Genomic DNA, 23849 nt, shown 5'->3' with positions numbered 1-23849 from the left:
TTTAGTCATGGCTGTCATTGCAGGGGTGATAGGGAGACCAGGCGTGCCCTATGCGCCCCGTCCCAGGGTGTGGGGATTGCCCTCGCCATCAAACCCTTGGGGTATCGGTGTGGCAGCAATGACGGTCTTTCTTTGGCTTGTTGCGGGGGGGACAACCTGTCTTCAGCGAGAAGTAGTGCGCCACATCTCCAGCCCCAGTGGGTCGCTCTGAGCTCCAGTTCAGTCGCAGGGGAGACGCTGACCTGGGAGGACACGCTTGGATGTGTCTGGGTTCCTTAAGCTGCTCTTGTGCGTGGCTGGGGACCTGTTTGGAGTCAGAGAGTCTCAGTGTCCCCTTGCTGAAGCAGCTGGGGCACGTGCCAGTGTTTGTGGGCACAGGGGCCTGGCCTAAACACTCCAGTCTGTACATGGAGGGGTCTGTACCTCGCGCATCCTCCCTGCAGACTCAAAGTGACGATACGGCTTTGAGCACTGCACGTTTCAGAGAAGGGGTAGGATCTCTGTCTGGACAAGCTCACAGATGAAACAAAGGCTTTCTCTGCCTTACAGGGGATTGCCTTCAGCCAGTGTGTGTGCAGTGCAGCCTCGGCAGCATCCCCTTGCCAACACTCATGTGTGCACTGGGCAGACTCTTGGCTTCTGTGTCCTCCGCTGACTTGGCATGGTGGCTGGGGTATCTGACGTACAGGGCCCAGGAACGCCGCTGAGCTTGGAGGGCTTTGGGATCTGGGTGTATCCTCTTGTAATGTCTTCCTGCAGGAGTACAAGCTGCTATTTGAAGGGGCTGGCAGCAACCCTGGAGACAAGACTCTTGAAGACAGGTTCTTTGAGCACGAGGTGAGTGAGCCCTGAGACACTTGCCTACCTGTCCCATTTGCAGAGCTCAGGGTAGCAGCAAGCTTCTCTGCTGCCCTGTCAGCAGTGCTGTGGATGAATAGATTTTGGGGAGAGGAAAAGGATGCTAGCCCTCTGTTCCGGTGAGGGAGTGGGGGCCCAGCGTGGTGCTCGGTCCATTTCCTCACCCAGGTGGATTAGAGCAGTGTGGGAGGCAGGTTTGGGACTGCTGGTGGATATTTGGTCCATCAATAGCAAAACCAGATTGTAATTATGTGGGAAAGGAGGATTTTCAGATGTCAGAGCCTGTCGTGAGCCATGTGCTGTAGGTTAGAGCTGCCCCGAGGACCTGGAGAGGTGCAGAGCAGGATACCTGTACTGAGCCCTCCAGCTTGCTGGGGAAGTCATGGGACCTCCCAAGCTGCTCCATGCTTGCTTTGAGCAGCTTCTCGCATCTGAGGTGGACAAGTGACATGTCCTCCTCTGGGCTTTCCCCAGGTGAAGCTGAACAAGTTGGCCTTCCTCAACCAGTTCCACTTCGGAGTCTTCTACGCCTTCGTGAAGCTGAAGGAGCAGGAGTGCCGTAACATCGTGTGGATCGCAGAGTGCATCGCCCAGCGGCACAGGACCAAGATCGACAACTACATTCCCATCTTCTAACCCTGCTTTGCTCCTATCCGACCCTCCTGCCCCTGGAGTCCAGAGGGACCCCTGTCTAACTCCCTGAGTTATCCCTTACCCAGACTCCAGGGATGTCTCATCTGTGGAACTGGCTCAGATGAGGAAACTGTACAGTTGCTAGTTAAATTATTCACAAGCTGAAGTTCGAGTTGTGTGTGCTGTGAGGGGTCCAGAGGGACCAGTGGCACAGGCTTGGCCCTGTGTAGCAGGAGGGACACCTCCTGTTGTGTAGCTAATAGTCCCCGTGTTACTGTACTAATCTGCTGTATGCGCTTAAGCTCATAGAGCAAGCACCAGCCGGGGGGTTGCTGCCTCCAAGGGTTTCCCACCGCCGCAGAGGAACACATCAGGTCTGCCATGGCCGGGGATCCTCTCTGTCGGCGCTCTGCACGCCTCCTAGTCAGTGTTCTTCCCGTGAGATTTAGTTCGAGTGTGATTTGTTGTGTAGCCGATGCTGCTGTGCAATCCCTGCATCTCCCTGTAGCTAACCCTGACCTGGGAGAGACTGAGCAGCCCTGGCCAGGACTGGGATGGAGCCTGTGGGAACGCGAGGGCAGAGCCAGAGCGCTTGTGAAGCACGTTCCTCCCCACTCTGGCAGCATTTGCACTAGTGCAGCCTCATCGTGTCCTCGGAAGCGGCTCTCATCAGTCTCCCTCCTGCCCTGCAGCTTGAAAGGGCTCCCTAAGCTGGCTGAGCTCCTTCCTCCCCTGAAGACCCACACCTTGGAGCTTACTGTCACAACCATGCAAGAGTCGGGGCTTCTTTTGGCTCTGCGGATGGTGCTGGACCCCTGCACCACCCCGGAGCAGACATCCAGGCTGGCGCAGCCTCCTCCCCTGCGCAGGGTGTCCGGGCTGGCACTGCCCTGGAGCCGTTGGGCAGAGCAGCCCTGAGGTCTGGCTCCGTTTGGTCACCCTGATGAGTGCAGAGGGCAGCTGTGGGCAGAGATGTCCCACGCCCCGTCCAGGCCCTGCCTGTCTGTGGTTAGAGGGTGGGAGCCAAGCCCTGGGCATGGCATGGCATGCCAGCCCTGCCCCTTGCTGCTTTGTGTCCCAGCTAGCTCCCACTTGCGCTTGAGGTCTGGGAGATGCCCTGTGATGGTGCGGCAGCGGAGGAGCCTCGCTGGTGGGAAACACATGCTTGGTGCTGCTGCTGGGAGGGATTGATGGAGAGCAGCTCTGTCCCAGCTTGTCCTCTGGTCACCTTTGCAGTGTTTGTTATCCCGTGATCCCCTCCTCTCTACACCAATAAATACCTGCCTACTGCACTGTGCTCTCCCTGCTTACTTGGGTGCCTGCTCCCACATCCCGAAGAGGACCCTGCGTCAGCCGTGGGGCCTCTTACCCAGGAAATTTGGTATTTTTTGTAGTGGAGTCTGGTGTGGCTCCTGCATGACTTGGGGCACTTGCTTCTACCACAGGCAAGGGGAGGGTCGTGCCACCCGTTGGGTCCCTGGGTGTTCATGCTCCAGCCCAAGCTGCGTGTGATGCCTGGTCTGTGGGTGCAGCTGGGTGCTGAGCTGGTGGGTGCCCAGGAGCTGTAGCCCTCGCTGCTTGTTCAGCCATATGGGAGTGAGCCATGCGTTTAGGGAGCTGCGTGGCAAATCCCCTGGCTTTGCTAAGCTTGTCCCCCTGCGCCTGGGCTTCCTGCGTGGGGCTGTCTGTGTGTGGCACCGTCTGTGTGTGGCACCGTCACACCTTCCGTCCTTGCCCCAGCAGGGCCACGGAGTCAGAGTGAAGCAAAAGGAAGCCTTGGGGGTAGGGAGTGAGGGGGAGCGGGTGCCAGCTCTTCCTGGCACGCTGACCCCTTTTCTGGGGCTGCCTGTGGCCCCTGCTGCCCCACGCAAGGCTCCCGCCACGGTGCTCGGTGTGGTGCCGGCTGTGACCTGGCTCGGCTCTGCTCGCGGGCAGGGCATCCCTGGCCAAGCAGCTGCACCGCGGAAGGAGACTGCCAGAGTCCAGTGGCATATCAAGAACAGATTTATTTAAAAAGTGACAATCATGTAGTTCATCTCGTGAAGAGCTCTGCAGCCCAGCCTCGGCCCCTGCGCTCACTGGGAGCACGTGGAGTGTGTCATGAACTGCAGTGGGGCAGGGGCTGGCGCAGCAGCGGCTGCAGGATCCCGGGCCTGACCCAGCCAAGAGGTGATGGAGAAAATGCTTGCAGCTCCTGCAGCAGCGAGGAAGATGTTGGGTGGCTGAGAAACGCCTGAGGTACATCCCAGCCCGTGGTGCAGAGCTGCAGAGTCAGGCAGGGGCAGCCCCCTTGGAGGATGCGCGCTTAGAAAAAATACAAAAACAAGGTCTCTAGAAAACATTGATTCTCGCACAATAGAAAATAGATCTGCCTGATTTTGGAAAGCAATTTGGTTTTTAATGTCTAGTGCTGATTGTTCCCCTGCTGTGCAGGAGGACGATGCCGGCGGCTGTGCACACGCTCGGGGGCTGGTGTGCCTGGAAATCCCGGGCGAAGGCTCGCTCCTGCCCCGCGACCGCATGCGGGCCGAGGTCAGGCCTTTTTCGCGTCGTTGTGGTGCTCTCGCCGCAGCGCTCGGGGCAGCTTGGGGTTGATGAAGAATCCTTTCAAGAACAAGTCTCGGACGAAATAGGGCAGGTAGCGGTGTATGAAATACATGAGCCCAAGGCCCTGCCCTGGGTAGTAGCGCACGGCTGGGTTGGCAGCCAGCAGCCCGTCCGTGATGCTGTTCACCACCGCGCTGAGGTCCTCCACCGCCACCTTCATGAACTGGATGAACTGGCGATTGATCTCCTCCACGTAGTCCTCGCCGTAGGCCTGCAGCAGCTCCCGGGGCAGGCTGGCCACCAGCCGCTGCTTCTGCAGGTTCCAGAAGGCAGGGTCGCACGTCGTCCCTGCAAGGACGCGGCCCCCCCGTGAGCGGCATGGCCCCCCTCCTCCAGCCTCGCCGGCGTGGGTGCCAGCAGCCCCCAGTCGCCTCCCAGCCTCCCGGGAAGGTCCTGCTGAAACCCTGGCAGAGATCTGCCACGGGGGAAGCGCTGTGGGAGCACCATGGTGGCTCTTCATAGCTCGGGAGTGGAGCAGAGGTCTCGGACCCTGCCTGCAGGAAGGGCAGAGCTGCTGTAAACGTGGCCAAGCTGGTCCGGCCAGCCCCGGTGGCAGAGGATCTGCTGTCAGGGCTTGATCCTGACCCTGCCTCTCACTAACTGGAGCCCAAAGATGACAGGATGGCCACCATCCCCAGGGAGGTGGCCAGGGAGGCTCAGAAGCTGTGTCCTGCGCCACCGACTGCTGCCATTGCTCCATCTTCTGCCTCCCCGGGGTACCTGCCCTTTGCCGGCGGGTGCAGGCAGCAAGCAGGCGCCGACTCTCTTACCTGTTTTGTAGTAGCCAGGCAGGACGAGGCTGACTTTGACGCCCCAGGGCTGGAGCTCGCTGCGGAAGGTGTCCATGAGCAGGCTGAGGGCTGCCTTCGAGGCCCCGTAGGCTGCCAGGCAGGGGAAGGGCAGGTCACCTTGCAGGAGAAAAAGGACGAGCGAGCGGGATCTCAGGCAGCTGCCTGCATGGCTGGGGGCAGGCAGGGACCGGGAGGGCTTGCGTAGGGCTGCGCTCCTGGCCCCCGCACAAGGAAACGGCTTAGGGTGCCAGCCTGATGCCGCCGGCTGGGGAAGCGGAGGTGCCCAAGGGGGTGGGAGCCCCACCACACCATGGGGATGCTCGACCTGCACCCAAACGCAGGGTGCCAGGGGTCTGGCGGGCCATGCTGAAGGCAGGCTGCTCACCTGCGGGGCTGCTCACGGTGACGATGCGGCCGCCGGCGGAGCGGAGCAAGGGCAGCAGCCCCTTGGTGAGCTCCAGCGAACCGAAGAAGTTCACCTCCATGCAGGTCCGAAACTTGCCCAGTGGCGAGAGCTCGGCGTCGGCGATGGTGTCATTGAAGCCAGCGTTGTTCACCAGGCCCCAGAGCCCTGTGGGGACAGGGTGCTCAAAGAGGTGACCTGAATGGGGGACCCCCTACCCTGGGGATCCCAGCTGCTCCCCGGCTGATGGGGGTGCTGCAGGGGAAATGCAGGGTGCCCTGGGACAAGCCCTGTTAGCAGAGGCTGTTGGTGGGGGGCACATGGAGGCTTGGCACTGCCACGCTGGCCACGAACTGAGGTCCAGGGGGGCTGCGTGGGGTCCCCAGGGGTTGCCAAGGGCTCCTACCTGTGCTGTTTGTGTGGGCCTGGATGTGCTGCAGGACACGCTGGATGTCCTCTGGCTTGGTCAGGTCCATCTGCAGCAGCGTCAGCCTCGGCGAGCAGCTCCTGCGCAGCTCCTGGGCGCCGGGGCCCTGCGGGTCCAGCACGCTGGCGAACACCTGAAAGCCCATGGCGTCCAAGTGCTGCGCCGTCGCCTGCCCGAAGCCGGAGTCGCAGCCTGCGAGAGCCGAGAGGAGCCCTGCAGTGGCCAGTGACAGCCACCGGCTGGCTGTCCCCAGCCCCCAGGGACAACCCCCCTGCCAGCTCTGCCTCTCCATCCCCACCGACCAAACCCCGCGGCACTGGTCCCCTGTTTGGGGCTCACCGCCCCGCTCCGGCTCCCTGTCCCACCGAGGACGTGACCTTGACCTGGGACATTTGCAGGTCGCGGAGCTGCTGTTTTCGATCACACATGCGCGTGTGAGGAAGAAAACACTCCCTTATCTGCAACCCCATCGCCCCGAGCGCCTCTCGGATGCAAGGTGCAGGTAAAACCACGGGCACAGCGAGGCACTGGGACAGCCCAGAGCCCTGCAGCGATGCGGGGCGGGAGGCATCACCCCCCCCAAATATCCTCCAAAAGCTCCATTGGGAGCTGGCACAAAGCCCCGTGGGAGATGCTGCCTTTCCCTGAATGCTTTTCGCTTCCCAGAAATGGTGGCCAAGAGGCACAGCACCCTCCTCGCCTGGCTGGGGTGCCGAGGGGATTAAAAAGGGGGGGGGGGGAAAGGGGAGGGGTGGAAAAAAAAGAGGGGTCCTGGTCTGCTCCTGCCTCCCCCCATCCTTCAAGGGAGCATCCGATGGGAATGCCCCATGCTGGAGAGCACTGGGTGCTGCCATGCCTGGTTCCAGCCTCATCTCCTCCATCTCAGCCCGAGCAGGGGCACCACAGGTGACCCCCATCACCCGCAAAGCCACTGTCAGGGTGGCTGGGGGACAGCCCGGGTGGGAGCTGGGTGTCGCGGGGCCGGTGACTGGGACGAAGCGGCTGGGATGCAAACAAACAGCGGCAACAACGGCAGCAAGGTACAGCCTGTTCCCGGGCCGATGGCAGCGCTGATAGCTGCAGGGGAGCCCGCGCCACCGCCGCTGCTGCCCGGCCACATTAACCATTAACAGGGGAGTGCTGCAGGGACAGCCCCATGGCCTCTGCAGCCCCCCCCCCCCCCCCGGTCAGGCACCCTTGGGTGCTCCTTAGGACATCCCTGGGAAAAGACCCTATCCGGCACCGACAGCCACCCTGGGATGGACGCGATGGTGGACCTGGGCACTGCCCCTCGCTTCATGGGCCCCCACGACAGCGCCCCCCCCCCCCCCAGACCCCTCCCAGCACCCTTCCTGCCAGCCCGGGGGTGGGCACGGGGACTGGCTGTCCCCCTCGGCTCCCTGCTCCTGCACACCCAGGCTGGGATTGGGGCGCTGTTGGCTCCAGCTCTCGGGGTGTCAGCTAAGCCGTCCTTGGCTCAGCATCCATGGGCTGGTCCCCAGCTCACCTTTACTGGTAATAAAGCCCCTGGCCAGAGGCCAGAGCGGTAATACACCCCGGAGGTGCTCAGCTGGCAGGAACGGGCTGCGGGGACCCCCCTTTCCCACTGGAGCCACCCAACACCCAGCACCCACCATGGGTGTATGCCGGGCCGGCTCAGCATCACCCCAGCATCAGCCCCGGCATCACCCTGGCGCCATCCCCGGTGCCACAGGGGATGCTGAAGGTGCCGCGGGCTGCCGGCACGGCACATCCGCCTCTCCCCTCCCTGGGAACAGGTCGTGCTGCCAGCAGCCGGCCAGATAAGGTGCATTTTGCCTTTCCCAACAGGGCAGGAGAAAACTGCAATAAAGATAAGGTTTAAAAATAAAAGTGCTCGCGGCCACAGCCTGACCGTGCCGCAGCCAGCACCCTGCCTGCCACCGCCGCCGGGACACGGTTACCTGCGCTGCTCCTGCCCCAGCCGGCAAGAAGGGCTTCCAGGCCAAACACGAAGCTCCCCATCACCTCCCGAGCCTCAAAACACCGGGAAACATCCCAAAAAAACCCGAGCGAGTCAGGCTTGCTGGCTTGTTTCGGGCAAGCCTTGCAAGGAGGGAGCAAACACGGCCGTGTGCCATCCGAGCCAGGCAGGGTTTGTTTTGCCTTAGAGGAGCAGGGCGGTCGGAGGGTTTGTTTCGGAAGTTTTAATTTATTCACACACACACACAAAAAAAACCCCAACCAAAAAAGAAAAAACCCTCCTGGGAGGCTGGCGGGAGGCCCGGGGCCAGGAGGGCGAGGATGCTCTGGTGTTATTTAAGGTCTCCGGAGCTGCTCGGCTTCCAGGCCGCCGCGCTCAGGCATGGCCAAGAGTGCAGGGAGGGAGAATGAAACCCCCCGGAACCGCAGCACACAGCCCCAAAGCCCGGCAGGAGCCATGCTCGCTCCCTGTGGCTACCGGCGCAGGAGCCACCGGCCATGCCGGGGCTGGCACGAGGACCGTCGCCACTGGCTCGGCTCTGCCGGGAGCGCTGGAGCCGGCCAGTCTGCGCGGCCCCGGCGAGGCTGGCGCTGGGCGCGCCGCCGCCGAGGATGCTGCATCACGAGGAGATGCCGGCGCCAGCTCCCCCCGCCCCGGCTCCCGGCTTGCCAACCGGTTTTGCATCTGTGCCGGCGGGTGGGACGGCGATCGGCCCGAGCGCAGAAGCCTGGCATAGGGAGCGTGGCGGAGGGGCGCAGGCGGCTTGAAGCCCCACATCGCATCCCCCTGCCCGCTGCCAGCCCCGGGCCAGCAGCCAGCCAGAGGCCTTTGCTGCAGCGGGAGAAGAGCCCAAGCCCGGCTTGCAAAAGCCGGCAGCGCTCCGCAGGTACGGCAAGTGGGGGCGAACGCCCGCTCCGGGGGGCTGGCTGGCCTTCTGCCACAGCAGTGGGTCGGCAGCAATTCCCCGGGGACTTTGCAGAAGCTCCAGCCATCGCAGTGGCTCCCCCAGGCATGGGGCACAGCAGCCTCCGCTGGGATTTTGGCACAAGGAGCCCTGGCTTTACCCGTCTTGACCAAGCAAAAAAAGGGCTGGCCTCCAGCATCGCTGTTGGGTTGCCCTCCTGCACACTCAGGAAAGGTAAAGTGGCCCATCCATGCGGCACGGCGTGCCCACCGCCCAGAGATGCCCCTCGCCGGCAAAACCAGAGACACCGGAGGGGCTGAGCCATGCCAGCCCGGCAGCTCCCGGCCAGCCAGCCCACAGCCTCCACCGCCCGGCCGTGGCATGGGGTGGGCACCGCTCATGCTTCCTCGCTGCCGGGCCAGGCTGCGGCACGGGCTCATGTGCCGCCGGCTGAAGCCACAGTCCCGGTTTGGTGCGGGCACATTTCTTTCGGATGAGTCAGGCACTGCACAACCACGCTGGCTTTTTGCTGTCTCAGGTATTTGCCCTGCTCCTGCAGCCAGCACCAAGGCTGCCGCGCAAGGACACGTGCTTGAAATCAACACCACAGTTTTTGCTGAGCGGAGCTGAGACTGGCAATAACATGGCTACTGTCCAGGAGCTGTCAAACCACAATCACCGCCCCACCCCACCCCTGCACCCACCACCGGCACGGTACGCGATGGAGGGCTGGTGGCACGGGTCCATGGTGCTCACCCTGATGTGACACAGGAGTAACTTCCCCACCTGAGCTATGAGCTGTGAATCCTCATCCCTGAGCCGTGGAGCTGCAAGCCACGAATCCTCATCCCCAAGCTGCAAGCCGTGCATCCTCATCCCTGAGCCGCAAGATGTGCATCCTTATCCCCAAACCTGAGCCACGCATCCTCATCCCTGAGCCGTGGAGCTGCAAGCCATGCATCCTCCTCCCTGAGCTACAATCCGTGCATCCTCATCCCTGAGCTGCAAGCTGTGCATCCTCATCCTGGAGCTGTGGAGCTGCATGCCACGCATCCTCCTCCCTGAGCCACAATCCGTGCATCCTCATCCCTGAGCCACAATCCGTGCATCCTCATCCCTGAGCCACAATCCGTGCATCCTCATTCCCAAGCCATGAGCCATGCATCCTCATCCCTGAGCCGTGGAGCTGCAAGCCATGCATCCTCCTCCCTGAGCCACAATCTGAGCATCCTCATCCCTGAGCTGCAAGCTGTGCATCCTCATCCCGGAGCCATGGAGCTGCATGCCACGCATCCTCATCCCTGAGCCACAATCCGTGCATCCTCATCCCTGAGCCGTGGAGCTGCATGCCACACATCCTCATCCCTGAGCCACAATCCATGCATCCTCATCCCTGAGCCATGAGCCATGCATCCTCATCCCCGAGCCATGGAGCTGCAAGCCACATATATCCTCATCCCTGAGCCACGAGCCGTGCATCCTCATCCCCAAGCCATGAGCCATGCATCCTCATCCCTGAGCTGTGGCGCTGCAAGCCACGCATCCTCATCCCTGAGCCGCCACGACGGGAGAGGACCAGCACAGACCTGCAAAACCTCGGCGGAGGGTCACAAGCGCAGCTTGGCTGAAGAAAGGCCCAGAGCCCGGTGGGTTCCTGGGTATAGCGGCAGCTCCCAGGGAGCTGCTCCCTCCACAGCCACCCCAGCCTGGGATCCCGGCGTGGAAGCTGGAGAGGGGTTGTCCCAGGACTGAGCATCCCTCCGATGGAGCAGCTCCCCCGGGGTTAGCCCTGGCAGCCACAGCCCCAGGGGCACCCGGGTACCTGGCGAGGATGGGCAGTGGGGCGGCTGTGGGGCGTCCTTTGGGGACACGCCACCTCTCGCCAAGCCCAGAGGCAGGTGGGTGCCTGTCAGCTGGGTCGGACACCCGGAGCAGCATCGTCCCTGCCCCAGCTCTGCAGGCCTGGGTGCCCCGTGTGCCCCCCCCCAGCCCTGCCACTGCTCCCCAAATCCCAGGACATCAATCCCACCTCCTGCACAGAGCTTTTGGGCTGCGTGTCCCACCCCCCTGCCCGAGATGCCTCACCAAGAAGGGGCTGTCACCACTGTCACCAGCCTCCCAGCCCTGGGACGACGCTGGGCTCAAGGACACCGTCAGCCGGAGGGGAGCCGGGGCGCCGAGGCCGAGCGGATTAACACGCTGAGCTGCTTGTTTCCATAGGCTCAAGCTCAAATCCTGCCTGGGATGCCAAGCTAAACACGGCTGACATTTTGCTCAGAGGTGTTGCCTTCTGGCCCCGGCAGGATTCACCGTCGCCGCCTCCGATCCAGCTCCTCCAGGCGCGGGATGGGGTCGAGCCCGGCTACACCGCGGGGAGGCTGCACTGGGCGCCTGAGCGGGTGCAGCGGGGACTGATCCTGGCTTGGCTGCTTGGGGACGGTTATCCCGGCACCATCCTGGGAGTGCCACAGGGAACCCCGGGGATGAGGAAGCCCGGGGCAAGGTGGCACCGAGGGGAGCGGCCGGAGCAGGATGTAGCGGGGACGGTGCCACCAGAGGGGATGGGACACCCCAAAAGGGGTTCGGGGAGGTTGGGGGGGGTGTCAGGATGCGGGGCAGGACAATGTGCCCAGGAAAAGCCCTCGTGGGCAGGGCAGGGCCCCGCAGCCAACACCTCCCGGATGCCGCGCACGTTTGGAGCGAGGAGCGATAAAGGGGTGATGTCAGGGAACAAATTCTTGGCAGGGCACTGGGGAGGGAGGGGATGGCAGGAGCACCTGCGCCCGTGGCAGCTGAGCCGCCCCGGCTGCCCGACGGCTCCCTCCTCTCTGGCCGGCCATCGCCCGCCGCCTGCCCGCACCCAGGGTCCTGCCGGGGGAGCGGGGCTGGGCAGGGGCACCGGCAGCCCCCCCTCACCCCACTGCAGCCGGCAGCATCACCATCAACAGGAAACCGCACCCCAGCCGGTGGCTCGCGCGGCAGCGTGCTGTGCCGGCAGCGGGGTGTCCCCGCTCCCCAGAGAGTCCCCCGGGAGCAGCCCCCGTGCCCGGGCGCTGGTGGATGGGGCCAGGGTGGCAGGAGGTGGCAGCAGCCCTGGTGATGTTGCTGCTGCTGGTCCTCAGCACCGGGTTTCGGGAAGCCTCAAGCCTAATTAAATTTAATTAAACCCAGGGAGATGCCTTCAGGGATGACCCAAATCCCATCCCCAAATTCCCGGTGAGGGGACAACGCACCAGCCCCCCACCCAAGCAGCCTGGGTGGGGGTCCCTGCAAAGCCTCAGCCTCCTTCCCCGGGCAGGACCTGAGCCAAGGGGGGCACGTGCCGCCCCCCGCTCCCCGGGGACCCCCCGCACGGCACAGGCAGTAGGAGGGAGATTACCGGCTGGGGTGCTGACAGCTCCCGCAGCTTGGGATGAAGTGCTACATCCATGTCCTTCCAGCAGGTCCTATGGGGTGGGGTGGGGGCCAGGCAGCCCCCCAGCCCCCCAGGGAGGCCTGTGGACCATGGCAGAAGGCAGAGCCGGGGATGCCCATCACAGCAAGGGGTACGGGGGGTGACCAGACACCCTCCCCACACCGGGGACAAGGGCCAGATGGTGTGAATTACAACGGATTAGCCGAGTGTTTCTGAAGCCTCACGCGCTGTCACCTCCACCCGAGGAGATCTGTTTCACTTAACAAAGCAAAGAGAAGGGGAAAATCTGATTTTCTGCCTAGACAACCCGAAGCAGCCAGGCAGAGATGACGAGGAGCCCCAAGGCCAGCGCGGATGCACCCACAGCTCCTGAATTAAAGCCCATTTCTCAGGAGCAGGCACCCGCTCCGGTGCATCAGTATTGGGGACCCAGTGGCACAAAAGCAGCCGTGAGATAAATCAGTGTGGGGAGCCGCAGCCCTCCCCGTCACTACAAGCCACCCAGATACCTTATCCCCCCCAACCCAAAGCTGTGGGCAGCAGATGCTGCTTGCAGCTGGTGGGGCTAACGAAGCCAAGAGCTCGTTACATCGCACATGGCCCTGGTGCAGCCGGGACAGAAATGAGCCCAGCCACCTTCCCTTGTGCAAGGCCAGCGCCTGGCGAGATGCTCGAGGAGGTCAGGATCCCCCCATGAGCTTGCAGTCAGCCTCAGCGCCGGCTTTAAGCTCTCGGGAGGGTGGCTCGACACCCGGACCCGCTAAGCTCAGCCTAAGGGCTCGCACCAGCAGGGTCAGCAGATGCAAAAGCACCGGAATCCTCCTCGGATGCAGGAGGAACGGGCACAGGAGGGTAACCCAGCCCTGGCAGGGCAAGGAGCAACTCAGGGCTCGCAAACAGGGGGGGCGGAGGAAGCGCCTCTCCTCCCAGCAGCACTGCCGCGCTTCGGGGTTTCGCAGAAAAAGGGCACAGGGAATTCCCTGGAAGCAGCCACTCGCCGCATCCCGGGGCCAGATGGGATCTTCCAGCAGCCGCCGCCTCCAGCGAGGGGAGTTCAACTCCCTGAAAGGAGCAGCCGGACTCTTGTGGTCAAGGATTTGAGCTTCCCACGGGCAGGGGAAGAGTAGGAGAAGATGGCAGCGCAGACATTGCCTGGGAAAGGGCACAGCCTGTGCATGGGAGCTAATCTGGGATGGATGGATGGATGGATGTCTCCCTGAGAAGAGGAGGTTGTGAAGAGCTGCGGCGATAACCGGGTTAATAATCACCTTCGGAGGGAACACGGCGAACCAGGAACACAGTGCCGGCGTGCCGCGAAAGCCATCCATCAGCAAGAGCTGTCGCTGGGAAGGACACCCATGGCCCAGGGACGGCTTGACGGGATCAGTGCCGATGCCGAGCTGGCGCCAGTAACACATCCACCCAGGCTCTTGGAGAGGGAGAGGCTGGGTGGGAGCCAGGGTGGGAAGCCGGAAAGCTCCACCAGCCACGGCCGGGGTGCGGCACCAAAGATGCTCTCGGGAAATGAGGTGGTGGCAGCAAAGCCGTGGCTGGGGCACATGCTGGGAGCATCTCTGGGCTGCAAAAAAGCTCCCCAGGGACTCCCAGCAGGCTGGAGAAACACCAACCAAGCCCCATATCCATCTCTCACATGTGATACCACACCAGGCCCCAGGAGCCAGCAAGGAGAGGCAGAAGGTCATGCCTAAGGTCTGCTACAGGCAGGGCTAAGCCATCCACAAGCAGCAGAAGGGAAGGCCAGCTCTTCCACGTGGTCCACCATGAGACATCACCACCCCGGGACATCTCAGGGAAGGTATTTCTAGCCAGGACAGCAAAGCACCACCATCACCACAGGACCTGGAGAACCTCTGGCCACGTGGTGGGTCAGGTCAGCCGTGGAAAAGCCCCAAACTGCCACCCAAGACAGGGTGCCACTCCACCAGGGACAAGGCACAGGCGGTGCCAGGAGGGATGAAGCCAGGCTGGGGCAGTGCCGAGCAAAGCAGTCGCTCCCGAGCAAGCCCAGGGGACCATGATGTTAAGCAGCTCAGAGTTTGCAGCACTGCAATAAAGCTCCGGTGGTTTCAATGGAGTCATATCAGTTCAGGGGTATTTTGGTGATGAAATTCTACTTTGCTCATAAGGTGCCATCTCATCACTCCCCTTGTCACAAGAATAAACTCCCACTACATGCCACAAGCCCAGGCAAGCAGAAAAAGGGGTGCAAGCTCTGCCCATCCCCACATTGCAATGGGCTCCGCAGTTGCACCAACTGTATTTACTCTTACAGCTTCCAGATCCATGTGGAGCTCAGTCTTTGGTGGTTTTTTTTTTGAAACTGAGCAAAACACTTGAGTAAGCACCAACTGAGCTTCAGCCAAGACAGCTTTTGAAATACGTTGAGCTATTTAGGCCCCCCCAGGCTAAGAGCTGTACCCCCATGGCCACCTCAAGCCACACCAGCCCCTTCTGTACCTGATTTAAGTTGTCCCCTCCTCACCCTCCACCTGCAGCTCCCACCAGCTCATCAGAGTCTGAGTATCACAAGACTATTCTGGTGTCTTTTCCCAAAATACATGAAGATGGCCCTCCAGGCTGATGTGTTCAGACATAGTCGTGCTGACCCAGGCTGAAGGGTGATGCACAGGGCAGCACCCATGGGTGCCCTTTGGCTGGGGACAGCACAGGCAGAGCCCAGCACACCAGCTGAAGCGGGGACAGAAGTCACCATGGGATGGCTGCAGACCCCAGGTTATAGAGCTTGTCCCCACCTGGTAACTGGGACCCTGGAGAGGAGCGAGCATTGGCCACAGTGTCATTGGATGGTCACAGTGTCATTGGACAGGGTCATGAGAAGTAGATGTGCATGACATGATGTTTATGCCAATTTGGAGTATGACCACCAGAGCGGAGAAATGGGGTGGGGAGGGATCACAAATCTGCTCAAGGGTATGTCTGGTGGAAGCTGAGAGACCTGGCATGAGAAGATCACCACCACCAGAAGAAACGGAGAAAGGCTTGAAAGAAGCAGCCAGACATTCAAAGCATCCGCAGAAGACACTGGGGCAGGCATCTCCTCCAGGACCTCAGCTCACCAGCCCACCCCTCCTCTCCACCCCCAGCCTGCCTGGGGAGCACCCACCATCTGGCTCCTCAGGGTCAACCACCCGTCAAGAGGCCGCGCCGCCGCAAAGCCTGTAAAGCCAAAAACTGCTTTTCAAGATTACAGCCTTACAGCCAGCAAATCCTGGGACGGCAGCATGCGTGACGGGGAAGCCAGCTCCTAACAGGCAAGTTGATAAAGCTCAGGGGCTGGCAGCTCTCCCAGGGAGAAGGAAGCAGGAATGATACATCGCACGTGGAAGCGCACACAGGCTGGGACAGAAGAACGGGGACTGGAGACAGTGGATATACCCCAGAGAAGGAGGTTACAGGCATACACTGGGCAAGGTTAAAAAAAAAAGTCCCAAACTATACCTATAGCAACACACTGACAGCATGAGGGCAACGCTCTTGGGCATTTTCCACCTCGCAGGCTCCACAGCAGCTCTGAGATGGCAGGAAGGACATTGGGAGGTGCAGAGGCATGAAAGCCCTCCAGCCTTTCCTCCTGCACGGCTCAGCTGGGCAAGCGGAGTCCCCCAGCTGGGCTTTGGGACCAGCACTGGAAGAAGACCATGGGGAGAAGTCAAATGCTTGCCCAGGCTGGGTGGAGGCACCTTGAAGACCCCCTACCCCATCCCTGCTCGAGCCAAACCCTGGTTGGCCAAGTCCACCATCCTTGTGCTACCAGTAGTAAAAACAGCACGGCTCTTCTGTAAGCGGATCCCGGCTTGAGGGGAAGCTAGACTCAGTGGGTAACACAATCCCAGACCTCATTAAAGACGTGCTGCTCCTTGGACTAGAGGGCAGCAACTGCCTACACTTCTCCTTCCGAAGCATATCCGTTCCCATCTGACAATCTCATTTCTGCAGGGAAGTCTCTGCTTTGTTGCTCTCATGTCCCTGCGTAACCCCGAGCGCTAATCAAGCCAGCTTGGGTTTCTCTACCAACTCCGTTCTCCCACAGCGCGCAACTTCTATGCGCTTTTCCTCCTAATTAGCTGTGCTCATCATTTTTGGTTAACGGTGCTAAAAAACCCACCCCCAACAGGTCTGTGACATGAACGGGCTTCGAAAGCGCTTATTTAATAGATAAGTGAGAAAAAGCTGAGCGTATATATCTAAACATCTGCGGTGAGCAGGGGTAGGTATCTATTTCTGAAGAATCCCAAAACTGCGGAGTGCTGCTGACAAAGTGGGGGGAGAGCTTCAGCCCTGCAAAGAGAGGCGGAGAAAGACGGTTTTCTACTCTGCCTCCAGAAACCAGCAGCAAATCCGCTAACTAGAGTTAATGTTGCTTTTTTTTTTTCTTTAAATAATGCAAGGGATTGCTTGTACACCAGGATTGGAGTTTGGGTGTTTGGTTTTGGTCCTGTCCCCCCCTCAGCTTGGAGGAGCAGTTGTCTCTGCTGTTAATTTTTAATAGATCCTGGAAAAACCAGAGCAGTTCCAGGGAACGAGCTGGTTTTCAGCCTGCATTTAGCCTGGGGAAGACCCCGGGTACCTCTCAGCTGGCTCCCCAGCTCCAGAAGCAGAGTGGAAATTGCCTATGGAGAGCTATAGCGTCACCGCACGAAGCTTTACTCATCGCGAGGCTGCTGGCAGGCTCAGCACCAAATACAGGCTGCGAGTGTGCCGTGCCGGTTGCTCCAGCCGTGTCCCGGAGCAGAGGTGCCCATCCCGGAGTCAGCATGTGTTTCCTCAACAGCCCCAAAGCCTGGACCCCTGACATCTCTCCATCACCCAGGTTAGCTGGAAAATGGGTCTAAGAGACAGCATCAAAGTCCGGATGGGCGCGATGCTGCTCTCTTACCAAGGAAAGTGATTTACCTTCGCGGCAGAACAATGAGAATCCTGACATCTGGATTGAATCAATCCATCCTGCCGCAGTCACCAGATGCTTCCACATCTGGTGAGCCCATAGGAAACGTCGAAGCTCCGCTTGACTACGATCGAGTTGCAAAACCTCTGTTAACCTTGAACACGATCTGAAGCTCTGACCCATTTCAGATTGTTAATGGGGCATGCAATTGCAACAAGAGAGCCTCACCAGGAAAACCGAGTTTCTCCCGCAGTGAGGAAGGAGGAGAAGAGAGGAGAACACGGCAGGTTTGGGTCCGGAGCAGCCTGACCTGCCAACCGCTTTTGTTCACGAAGATGATTTGTTGGGGGACGGACCGGTCCGCAGGTGCCTCCTGGCTTTGTAAGCCACACTGAGGAAGAGCAAGGATGGAGGGGACCCAAATCACCTCCCCCAGGCAGCAGCCCTGTGGCTTTGGGTTATTTCAGAGCTGTGTAATTCAGGTGCAACCTTTACAGACAGAGCAACCATTCGCCGTTTTCAACTTCTCCATCCAAGCTGAAGCGTGAGAATTGATCCCTTGCTACGCAACTCATGTCTTCCCTCCGCCCTAGCGAAACCCTGCGGGCAGGGTCTACAGCCTGGTTTCCATTCAGTCCTTTTCAAGGATCTGCAGTAAATTGGGCAGTTGGCTACTGTCTGAGAAAACCACCCCGAGCAGTCGCAGACAGCAGAGCAACATGACAGCAAGGGGCTCGCGACTGCTCCGGCTGCACAGCGGAGCCCCGGGATGCTCACGGCCATCCCTCCACCGCCTCCAAACCCTAAACCCGGTTGGGTGGTTTCCGTGGAATCGCTGAATCTCACAGGCACCCGCTAAGACCAGAGGGACCAAAGGATGATCTAGGCTCGCATCTAAACCGACCCAGGTCAAAACCGAACCTTGCACGAAGTGCTGTCAGCCTGGATCTGGAGAGGCCAAGCAATGGAAGCTCATCACGTCTCTCCGAGGCTGCTCTCGCAGACCATCACCCTTGCACAGGCTACAGAGGCTGGAGTGCTTTTTAAGACGAATTCCCAAGAGGAAGGAGATAGGGGACACAAGCAACACCCCTCCTCTTCGCTCACACGGCTCAGAGGACTCCAACGCACCCAAGGACGCCCAATAGTGCTGTTTTCAGATTTGGCAAGAGGCACGCACACACAGAAACAAGCCCTTTGATGCTCGGAGCAAGGCTGCTCCCAGTGAGCTGCTGGCCCACGGGTGCCAGCCACCAGCATCAGCACCCCAGGGTGCCCTAACCGCACACCGGTGGCGAGGGATGCCGGGTATCGGGCTACCTTGCAGCTTGCCGGTGCCGGATCAGCCTTGGGTCAGGCAGCTGCCTGTACCCAGCCTGCCCACACCACAGGCGTGCTGGGGTCCCTGCAGCATCTCATCCTTGGCCAAAGCCTGTGCCAGACCTTGGGCTCATCTTTGAGGCAGGTTTGGGCTCACGGGCAGGCTCAGGACAGCACGTCAAGGGCAGCGTGGAGATGGCTGTCATCTCCCTCCCAGCCCTGGGCTGGAGCAGCTGATCTCTGCTCCCCTCCTCATCCTGCCTGTCCTCCTGGGGCTGACCTCTCCCAGCCCACGCTGCACAGGAGGGCATTCTCCTCCTCACTGCAAACAGCTGTGACCTCCCCTAGGAAGGCAGGATTAACACTTTCCTCACCCCCTGCCCCCAGCCAGGCTGCATACACCGGAGCCAAGCTCCCGGAGAAGCCGGACCATCAGGATGCAGAGCAAGAGCCCCAAGGTCACAGCCACGGGTAAACACAGCACCACAGGGACTAACGGCCACCTAATTTGCTAGCCCAGGGGATGCACCATGGGAGATGGCGGCATTCTGCGCAGCCCTCCGGCAGGAGCAGGCAGCTGCCCATCCCTGCTCTGGCCGAGCCCCAGCCCCATGTGCAACCCCTGAAATGCAAACCTGCTACAGACGGGAAACACCACAACTTTCTAGTCCCTGCTGCCACCGCAGGGACAGCAGCTTCGCTCCGCAGCAGCTCCGCATCTGCTCCCCTACTTTCCCACCGAACTGCGCAGCTCGTTTTCCTTCAGCCCTTCCCATGAACTACGTTCCGATCAGCCTGCCATGTCCGGGCCAGCACACGGGGCTGGAGCATCATGTGCAGAGCGCAACGTGGGGTTGTTCCCAGGGGGTCTGGGAGAGTGGGCAAGTGGAAGAGTTGGGACACCTTGACCAGGAGATATAACAGCACTGCAGCCACATTCCCTTGCTCCAAGTAAGCATCACCGAACCTGTGCAACTGCCTGCCGCGGGATTAAGCCAGTGGCCAAGAAGTATGCGTAAGAGGAAACGATGCCCAAAGTTTTTTGGGCTGGGACCTGCGCTGCTCCACGGCAGGCATCAGGAGGGGACTTCGCTGCATTTCTTGGTTGACCTACAGGGTCCAGCATGACATCCAGGGTGGCAGAAGCCCCGTTGCCAACCTTGTGCACGTTCACTGATGCCCAGCATCCCCAGGCACCCAACTCCGTGCTTCTCCCTCTGCCATGTTTTGCTTCCCATGGGCAAGAAGAGGAAGGCCAGGTTGCCTTTCTCCAAGAAAAGGTTGCTCCTGCACTGATCCTCCCTGGCTGCTCCCACTGGAGACACCCAATACCCAGTTGCCAGGAAGCATCCAGAATTAATCCGCAATTAATTACTATTCAGATACTCAAGCGAGGGATGCTGTCCCAGGCAGAGCAGCCCTCGCATCTGCCCCTTGGCAGGCACCTGCTGGAGCGGCAGTAAGGAAACGCCGATCCCGCACCGCAGGCAGCGCCTCGAACCTGTAAAACCACAAAGTATTTACAGCCGAGAGCAAACACACCAGAGCTGCAGAGGTGTCACCTCAACGCACCAGGGCAAGAACACCTTGTTCCAGCCACTGACTCACTAATTATACAGGCAATGCCACACAGCCAGGGCTGGCTTGACCTGGCGTGCCACCGGGCACCTGCAAGCACGCGGCTGTCAGACATGTCCTCCCCGGGCAGCCCTGCCCCACCGCGGCTTTGACCTTCACTCGGTTGAATCATTCATCCATCCGCTCCTCCGAGCTTCCTCCTCCGGAGAGACCTCCCTCCACTTCCCACCGGTGCCACACAGCCCTTTGAGCTGGATGGGGGACCCGGCTCTCACCTTTCCTTCTCAGAGCAACTCTCCATCACGCGACCCAGTTTTCTAGGAAACACGCAAACTCCCTTCTCCAACTTGGGGGTCTCCAAGCCCAGCCCAGCCATTCCCACCAGGATGCAGGTTCCTGTCATCAGGAGCACCACCACGGTCACGCCCATGGGTTTCCCTCCCCTCTGCACCCATGCGGAGCCAGGAGCACCCTCCCGGCACACCTGCGGCAACAGCCACCCTGGCTCCAGTGCTTCCTCCTCACCCCATGACTGCTGCCATCACCTCACAGCAAAGCACCTGCTGACTCCAGGTACCTTCATCATCCTCTTGTCCCACTGCCAGGAGGAAGGAGAAAGGAAAGCACTTGTATACCGAGATACCCTGAAGAAATTCAGCCACCAAACCAGAGCCGTGCAGAGGCTGAGCTGGGAGCACAGCACAGCGCCTGCAGAGCCACCTTCCCCACGGAGAAGCTCCGTGCCAGGCAGCCCGAAGAGGTGGCCGGCAGCAGCTGAGCAGCACTTCCCAAGGATGCCCCCGCAAAGAAGGGGAACAGCCTCGGTTGCCCCTGGCAGCCCCCAGGACAGAGCTCTGGCTGAAGCAGTGATGCTCAGCCCCAGGTCACCGGCTCCGTTGTTGCCTCTAGAGAAGCCACGAGAAGCTTTCTAAGAACAAGCATGACTCCAGAGGGGAGGAGAGGGCAGCCGAGGTGCTCCCAACGCAGGGGTCCGGCTCTGCGCCAGCCCCGCCACGTGTCCTGTTCCATCTCCCGGCTTTCAGGGGAAGCGGCTCCCAGCATCGTGCTGCAACTGGTGGTCAAAGCTCAAGTCGAGGAGCCACTTCCAGGGGCCGACACAAGCCCCGAAGCGAGGAGGCTTCGGGGAGAAGGGCAACAGCAGGTCCAGCCCAGCCAGTTCTGCTTGGACATGGAGGCGGAGGGATGAGTGGGCAAGCCGGGGGCTGTGCTGCCGCTCGGCCCGTGCGACAGCACCCAGGCTGGAGGAGGAGGGATGAGCGGGCAAGCCAGGGGCCGTGCCATCACTCGGCCCGTGCGACGGCACCCACGCTGGAGGAGGAGGGATGAGCGGGCAAGCCAGGGGCCGTGCCATCACTCGGCCCGTGCGACGGCACCCACGCTGGAGGAGGAGGGATGAGTGGGCAAGCCGGGGGCAATGCCACCACTCGACCCATGCGACGGCACCCACGCTGGAGGAGGAGGGATGAGTGGGCAAGCCGGGGGCAATGCCACCACTCAACCCATGTGACGGCACCCAGGCTGGAGGAGGAGGGATGAGTGGGCAAGCCGGGGGCAATGCCGCCACTCGACCCATGTGACGGCACCCAGGCTGGAGGAGGAGGGATGAGTGGGCAAGCCGGGGGCCGTGCCATCGCTCAGCCCATGCAACGGCACCCAGGCTGGAGGAGGAGGGATGAGTGGGCAAGCCGGGGGCCGTGCCATCGCTCAGCCCATGCAACGGCACCCACGCTGGAGGAAGAGGGATGAGCGGGCAAGCCGGGGGCCGTGCCACCGCTCAGCCCATGCGACGGCACCCAGGCGGGACCCCGCTGGCGACACCGCACGGGTGGCCGTGGGCCACCCCGCTCCCTGCCGGCCCCAGGCCGGGGCCGTCGGGGCGTCGAGGCCGCGTCCCCGCACTCACCTGTGACCAGGACGGCTCTACCCGCCACCGGCAGCAGCCTGCGGGGCGACGCCCGCCACAGCAGCAGGCAGGCGGCGGCGGCGGCCAGGGCGAGCCCCAGGGGCAGCGGCAGGCAGGCGCGGCAGAGGCTCTGCAGCCCGGCCAGCAGCGCCAGGGGCAGCACCAGCCCCCGGCCCGGCCCCAGGGCCCGCCGGGCCGCCCGCAGCGCCAGGCTGCCGGCCAGGGCCGCCCACAGCGCGCCGTACGCCCAGCGCTCCAGCCCCGGCTCCATCCCGGGCCCCGGCCCCGCCGCTGCCGCCGCGCCCGGCCCCGCCGCGCCCGTTTATAACCGCCCAGGCGGTGGGAAAGGGGCGGGGCCGCGCCCGCCCCCGCCAATGGGAGACGATCGGGCCCGCACCGGGGCACCGGGCACCGCCGGCACCGGCCCGGCGCCCCGGCGGCAGCGCGGGGAGGGAGCGGGGCGGGGGCCGGCGGCACGACCCGGAGGGGCACCGCGACGTCTGCGGCCCGGCTCGGCACGGCTCGGCTCGGCTCGGCCCCGCTCAGCCCAGCCGGGCCCGGGACATCGTGCCACCTGGGTAGGCACGGCTCGGCTCGGCTCGGCACGGTTCGGCTCAGCACGGCTCGGCTCAGCACGGCTCGGGACATCGTGCCACCTGGGTACGCATGGCTCAGCACAGCTCAGCTCAGCTCGGCTCAGCTCAGCCTGGCTCAGGACATCGTGCCACCTGGGTAGGCACGGCTCGGCTCGGCTCAGCCCAGCTCAGCTCAGCTCAGCCCAGCTCGGGACATTGTGCTACCTGGGTAGGCACGGCTCGGCTCGGCTCAGCACGGCTCGGCTCAGCCCGGCTCGGGACATCGTGCCACCTGGGTAGGGATGGCTCGGCTTGGCTCAGCACGGCTCAGCTCAGCCCAGCTCAGCTCAGCTCAGCCCAGCTCGGGACATTGTGCTAGCTGGGTATGCACGGCTCGGCTCGGCTCAGCTCAGCCTGGCTCGGGACATCCTGCCATCTGAGTAGGCACGACTCGGCTCAGCTCAGCATGGCTCAGCTCAACTCAGCTCAGCTCAGCCCGACTCGGGACATCGTGCCACCTGGGTAGGCATGGCTCGGCTCAGCTCAGCACGGCTCGGCTCAGCACGGCTCAGCTCAGCTCAGCTCAGCCTGGCTCGGGACATCGTGCCACCTGGGTAGGCATGGCTCAGCTCAGCATGGCTCAGCTCGGCTCAGCACGGCTCAGCTCAGCATGGCTCAGCTCAGCTCAGCTCAGCTCAGCCTGGCTCGGGACATCGTGCCACCTGGGTACACACGGCTCAGCGCAACTCAGCTCAGCTCGGCTCAGCTCAGCCTGGCTCAGGACATCGTGCCACCTGGGTACACACGGCTCGGCTCGCCTCAGCTCAGCCTGGCTCAGGACATCCTGCCACCTAAGTAGGCACGACTCGGCTCGGCTCAGCATGGCTTAGCTCAGCCTGGCTCGGGACATCATGCCACCTGGGTAGGCACAGCTCAGCCCAGGACATCGTGCCACCTGGGTAGGCATGGCTCAGCTCAACATGGCTCAGCTCAGCTCGGCTCAGCTCAGCACAGCTCAGCTCAGCTCAGCTCAGCCTGGCTCGGGACATCCTGCCACCTGAGTAGGCACGGCTTGGCTCAGGACATTGTGCCACCTGGGTAGGCATGGCTCAGCTCAACATGGCTCGGCTCAGCTCGGCTCAGCTCAGCACAGCTCAGCTCAGTCCGGTTCAGGACATCATGCCACATGGGTAGGCACAGCTCATCTCGGCCCGGCTTGCCTCAGCTCAGCACAGCTCAGCCCCGCTCAGCGCAGCCCGGCTCGGTACACCGTGCCACCTGGGTAGGGATGGCTCGGCTCAGCTCAGCACGGCTCAGCTCAGCTCAGCTCAGCTCAGGACATTGTGCCACCTGGGTAGGCATGGCTCAGCTCAGCTCGGTTCAGCACAGCTTGGGACATCATGCCGCCTACAGCACGGCTCAGCTCAGCTCAGCTTGGTTCAGGATGGTTCAGGACATGATGCCACCTAGGTAGGCACAGTTCAGCTTGGCACAGCTCAGCTTGGCTTGGCTCAGCACCGCTCA

General features: G+C 61.9%; 2 protein-coding genes across 2 annotated transcripts in view; one reads left to right on the top strand and one right to left on the bottom strand.

The window, feature by feature from the left end:
• The window catches only part of ATP6V0D1 (ATPase H+ transporting V0 subunit d1), a 34634-nt gene extending 31857 nt beyond the window's left edge, over nucleotides 1–2777 (top strand). Inside the window, exons 7-8 of the mRNA XM_059824788.1 lie at nucleotides 760–837; nucleotides 1333–2777. Of these exons, the coding sequence (XP_059680771.1) occupies nucleotides 760–837; nucleotides 1333–1494 (240 nt within the window). The 3' untranslated portion in view covers nucleotides 1495–2777. The remainder of the gene's footprint in view (nucleotides 1–759; nucleotides 838–1332) is intronic.
• Nucleotides 2778–3958: 1181 nt separating this feature from the next.
• Nucleotides 3959–21919, bottom strand: HSD11B2 (hydroxysteroid 11-beta dehydrogenase 2; the record flags this gene model as incomplete). The annotated part of the gene is made up of 5 exons (XM_059824995.1): nucleotides 3959–4386; nucleotides 4869–5006; nucleotides 5275–5460; nucleotides 5699–5911; nucleotides 21751–21919. Coding segments are annotated over 5 exons (1068 nt in total), but the record flags the coding sequence as incomplete, so codon positions are not given.
• Nucleotides 21920–23849: the final 1930 nt, after the last annotated feature.

This window comes from Gavia stellata, chromosome 15, assembly GCF_030936135.1.
Source record: "Gavia stellata isolate bGavSte3 chromosome 15, bGavSte3.hap2, whole genome shotgun sequence".
NCBI lineage: Eukaryota > Metazoa > Chordata > Aves > Gaviiformes > Gaviidae > Gavia > Gavia stellata.
This window is presented reverse-complemented; position numbering and strand designations above follow the sequence as displayed.